Consider the following 5,096-nt stretch of genomic DNA (forward strand, 5'->3'; position numbering starts at 1 on the left):
CATAAAGAATTCGTTTTTTTGAAAATCTAAAAATGCAGAAAGTTTCCTGTGAGGGGTAGGTTTAGGGGGGGGGTTGGAGTAGGGCAATAGAAAATACGGTTTGTACAGTATAAAAACCATTACGCCTATGGAGAGTCCCCATAAACCATAAAAACAAACCTGTGCGTGTGTGTGTGTGTACACTGTGGACAATGTTCAATTTAGCTGCATTTTAGACTATCAAACACTAGATGGCGCACTACATCTGCTGAAATCACCGCGGGAGGATGTGTGTAGGCTACATTACAAAGTTTGTTTGTGTAAGGTATTTATAGATATAACCAGCTGGGGCAAGAGTGCACGGTGAGCTACCCGGATGAAGTAATGGGTTAAGACGAAGAAATTTAACAAGGGCAGGATCATTGTTACCTACTCCTTGTCTTGTCCTTCACTCTGTGCGTGCACGGTAACCAAATGTATTGCAGTCCCAATAGACGGGTTACGTAAACTAAAGAAAATGCGGACTGCTTAGAAAGGAAGACAAAGAAACAAAGATGAGCAGGAACATGGCAACACATGTAAGTGTTTTCTTAGCCTTACAGATACTTAGAGTTTCATTTACTGTCGGTTTCATGAATATGTTCTGTCGTGCTATCAAGTTTAACGTTTGTTGTACAGATATCTTGAACTGTATCTAGTAACTCACTAACCAAACAAACCCAGCTTTTGATATTCATAGCTTTCGGAATTAACAGTTCGCGAGCAGCTAAGGGGTTTGCACACTTAAAAACAAACCCACATATCTGTGTGCATTAGCAAACTCAAGCAGTAGTTCTTTAGTTTTTTTAGTTTTTATTTTTTTTAGTTCTAAAGCAGAATTTAGTTTATTTTTGTATGTGCGCGCGTATTCGCTCCTCAGTTTTATCTACTACAGCAGTCAGCTGTCCCACCCACAGTTTTACTTTCCGTTTAACGTTAGCTATATTGTTGCAACATCATATGAATACCCAGCATGTGACTCTGTACATAAAAACACTCGCCGCTGTTGACAACTCAGTTCACGAGTAGCTGCAGGCAGATATTAATCTACAGTTTCTCATTGACCCTTGGACTGTTTTTATTTTAGTCAAACATGCAGGTGGATCTGCACGGACTGTTTGAGGATAACAACACCTTCGACTATGAGGATTATGAGTACAAGGAGATCTGTCCCTCCAGCACAGTCTCTGGCGCTTTGGCGGTCTTCATGCCCCTGCTTTACTCTGTGGGCTTCTTATGTGGGCTGCTGGGAAACGGACTGGTGCTGGCAATACTGTGGCTTAAGACGCTGAACCTGAGTGTGATGGACATGTTCGTCCTTCTTCTGAGTGTAACAGACAGCATGCTGCTGCTCACACTGCCTCTCTGGGCTGTAGATGCGGTTAAGGGATGGATCATGGGCACAGAGCTCTGCAAACTGTCTGGAGTTCTGTTCGAGGTCAGTTACTGTTGGCATGTTAATGTATCCGTTTGATGAGTTTGTAGATGTCACTGGGTTAATGGCATTTTCATTATACACACATTTCAACCATCAGGCATGGTTGAAAGTTAATGACACTATACTCTGAAATCAAACTGGCAAAGTGGAATGACATGTTTTGAATCTTCTGGTGGCATCCATTAAAGAAAGAGTTTTTTCTTTCTTTGTTTGCTAGTTTTTAAGAGTTCAAAATAAAGCTTTTACAGTAACTTTGTGTTATATGGTCATATTTTGGACATCCACACCTAGACAGGTGACTTGAGGCTTTTTTTTTGTCCAGCTCAATGTATTTAATCCTAAAATACATACATATATATATATATATATATATATATATATTAATGAATTGAATACACATATTCTATGATGAACTTCTTTGAATTGAAATTCATTTTGATATTTTTGGGGGGACACAAAGTAAAAAATATCATGGTGATACAACTGTCCTAATATAATAGTGAAGAAAAAAGCCTTAATAGTTCAAAGTATTTTTAAGCAATGCACAAAACTATTTATTATTATTTATACTTTATTATTATTATTATTTATTACTATTTATTAAACATTGTCTGATGAATCGAAGTCACTTGGTGCAACTAAAATGCAGAATAAAAAACATAGAACAAGAAATTATATCATAGAGAGGACCACTGCAGACCCTCATGACTGTGTATCAAGGACAATAAGACTAAAATATCAGATAATTTGACCTTTATATTACAAGACAAGGTTAGTTCATGTTTAAAAATGTAATGTGGTGTGACTCCCATAAAAATGTATACATTAATGATACTTATAAATGAATCATTTGAATTTTTCTTAAGAAAATCTTATACTACTGTAAGATATTTAATACTATAAGATATTCAAAATATTGGTAAAAGATCTTGTACCTTTTATATATACCTTTTTATATATATATTAGATTTTTTCAAAATAAATAAAGAAATATGTTATTACTTTATATTTGATGGATGCAGCACATGACATTTTTTGAGTCAATAAATATAAACTTTAAAAAAAATTATTATAAGAAAAAAAGCTTTTAAAGCCATATGAAGCCAACATTAATACATTTACAAGAAATTACATGTTTTAAACTACCTTTTATAAATGATTTTTGCACATTCTGAATCTGATTTGTCATTAACCGTCTGTTATAGTAATATTGTAATAATAACTATTTCCTTTTCATTATCTCTTCAGATCAATTTCTACTGTGGTATCTTCACGTTGGCCTGCCTCAGTGTTGACAACTATCTGTCCATCGTCCGTGGAGTACAGCTGTTTTCTCGTATAAAGCCTGTGGTGGTTTACTGTTGCTGCTTGATCATCTGTGTCCTCTGCATGCTCCTGTCCATCCCTGATTTGATCTTCCTCAGTGCTATTACAGATCAGGGTAAACAGGAATGTATTCACCATTATCCACCTGATTCCTGGCGTCTTGCCTCTCGTCTTCCACATCTTTTTGTTTTACTGGTACTTGTGCTGCTGTTCTGCTTTTCCATCATCCTGCTGAAGTTACGGCACAGCTCAAAGTGCCAGCAGAAGAAGAAGGGCCAAAGCACAGCTATCATTGCAGCCCTCGTGCTGGTTTTCTTTATCTGCTGGACACCCTACAGCATTACCTTCATTGTGAACACTTTTCAGTCAATGGATAGCATCTCTTCAGCAGTGGAAGAAGACTGTGAAGGGAGGCAGTGGACAGCTAGCAAAATAACAGCAGTTTTTGGGCTTCTCCATTGCGTTGTTAATCCTGTTGTTTACTTCTGTCTCTCCAAAGAGTTCCGGAGTCGCGTACTGACTGTGATAAAGTTCAGTGCTTGTAAAATGGAGAGTAATGATGTTTCGCTTTGGGACTCTAGTGGAGTAAATGGTAATGCTTCTGTCCAGGAGGAACAAGGTTCACTTCAACCTATGAATGACATTAAACAAAAAATAAAAACCCAAGATTATGATATATGAAAGCATGGATCATAAAACATTCACTGATGGACGTTCTGTATCTCGTAATTCCTAAAATGTATGGTATGCATTCTTCGTTTAACATGTGAGCATTTAATAGATATCACTAAGTATGAAATAACCCAGTGATGGGTGATTTCTGTGAGAAGGTTTCTGTACATGTATTCTGGAAAATTCTCTCATTATGGATGATAAAGGATGAAATGAAAAAGATGGACATTAAATGAAAGAAGGACATGAAATGCTGGCCAACTCATTTGCACTTTAATTCTGTTTAATTTCATCAGTAAAATGATCATACCGGGAATTATTTCATTTTATTTGGTCAAATGTTATATTTATTTATTTTTGTTGTGCTGTGTAAATATTTTTGGAATCATGTTCTAGAACAATGTTCTTAGTAATGGACTGAAATTATCAGCCAATATTTGGCCATTAGCCAGTTCTGTGCCTACTTGCTTGATCAAGAGATGTTTTAATTCCCACTCAATTACAAAATCATTGTCAATGGATAATAAACATTTTCTTCTTTTTTTTTTTTTTGGTCAAATTTTAATAACTATTGTATGAAATCTTAATTCCATTTCAGCATTCAAAACTTTTGTACATACATGTATGCCTATATAATTACAGTATGTGTATATTTAATTGTGCCATTTAAATTTGACAAAAAATGAAATATATGTAATTATGTGAAAATTATTGTAATTTTAATTACAATTACACAACACATGAAATGTCACATTTTACAACCATTTAAACATTGTCTATGTTACATTCATGTTTGTACCATAAATTTATTTCTATCTACTAAATCTGTTGTAGGTGGGAGAAATAGTTTTAAAACTTGTGTCAAAATGTAATCAGTAGCATCAGCGGATCTGCTGATGAATAAGATTTTATTTTTAGAATTTTGGCTGCAATGACAGGAAGTCATGTCACTTGCTTAGCAGTTTCTTACGTTTTTTTTTTTTTTTTTAGCTGTCTTCAAGTCAGTGGTCTCTGGAAGGGTGTGTCCTGTTACTTACATAAGTGTTAAGTGTATAAAGAACACAGTCCTATTTTAATGTTCCACCCAAATTCTTCTCTTCACTTTGAACTAGTTTCCTTAGTAGTTTATGTTCTACTAATTTAGTAAAGCTCAGAATATTAATGGTTATGAAAGAAAATATATTGAAAATGAATGTATTAATTCCTCATTAAATAATGATGAGAGAATAATGATTTGACATTTGTGTAGTTTTACCCATGTTGCATAACCAAGTGTTTCTCTGAACCCTTTTGGAGGAAGTACTTTCTTCCTGTGAGATATTCATAGCTATTTCTTGTACAGGGTGAATTAGTAATTGGGAAAGGCCGTTGTTGGGATTTTCAGACATAAATTTTTTGGTATTGTCATTAGTGGAATATCCCCATGGGCAGAAAAGACAACGTGGTGTACAGAGAGAGAAAACGGGACATTGTATATGCTCTAGTCTTTGTACTGTACTGCAATGTAGTGTCCTTTCAACAGAAGGGCCTGTGTGTAGTAGTGTAGTAGTGAGAGAAAATGACAGTTAGGTAGTTTTTTACATATCTGTAAACATTTTAATACTCGTGATCCATTTTCGATGACAGTCCATTTTGAATAGAT

General features: G+C 35.1%; 1 protein-coding gene across 2 annotated transcripts; it reads left to right on the plus strand.

The window, feature by feature from the left end:
- The first annotated feature begins 348 nt into the window (after positions 1 to 348).
- On the plus strand, positions 349 to 3,968 carry LOC107700153 (C-X-C chemokine receptor type 3-like). Of its 2 annotated transcripts, none has more exons than XM_016501692.1 (3): positions 349 to 557; positions 1,106 to 1,456; positions 2,705 to 3,968. In XM_016501692.1, exons 1-3 carry the CDS (start codon positions 534 to 536, stop codon positions 3,461 to 3,463), a joined length of 1,134 nt encoding a protein of 377 aa, XP_016357178.1. In that variant the 5' UTR covers positions 349 to 533; the 3' UTR covers positions 3,464 to 3,968. The 2 variants fall into 2 exon arrangements, with proteins under 2 accessions (XP_016357178.1, XP_016357179.1); XM_016501693.1 differs by having other exon boundaries at positions 1,118 to 1,456.
- The last annotated feature ends 1,128 nt before the right edge of the window (positions 3,969 to 5,096 follow it).

This window comes from Sinocyclocheilus anshuiensis, unplaced genomic scaffold (assembly GCF_001515605.1).
Source record: "Sinocyclocheilus anshuiensis isolate Anshui unplaced genomic scaffold, SAMN03320099.WGS_v1.1 scaffold955, whole genome shotgun sequence".
NCBI classification, from domain to species: Eukaryota; Metazoa; Chordata; class Actinopteri; order Cypriniformes; family Cyprinidae; genus Sinocyclocheilus; species Sinocyclocheilus anshuiensis.

Bases quoted from the DNA above. Each gene is read 5' to 3' on its own strand.
- LOC107700153 (XM_016501692.1), top strand. From the start codon at position 534: ATGAGCAGGAACATGGCAACACAT. The intron at 558-1,105 runs GTAAGTGTTTTC...TTTTTATTTTAG, and splicing joins GCAGGAACATGGCAACACAT to TCAAACATGCAGGTGGATCT. The intron at 1,457-2,704 runs GTCAGTTACTGT...TTATCTCTTCAG, and splicing joins TGTCTGGAGTTCTGTTCGAG to ATCAATTTCTACTGTGGTAT.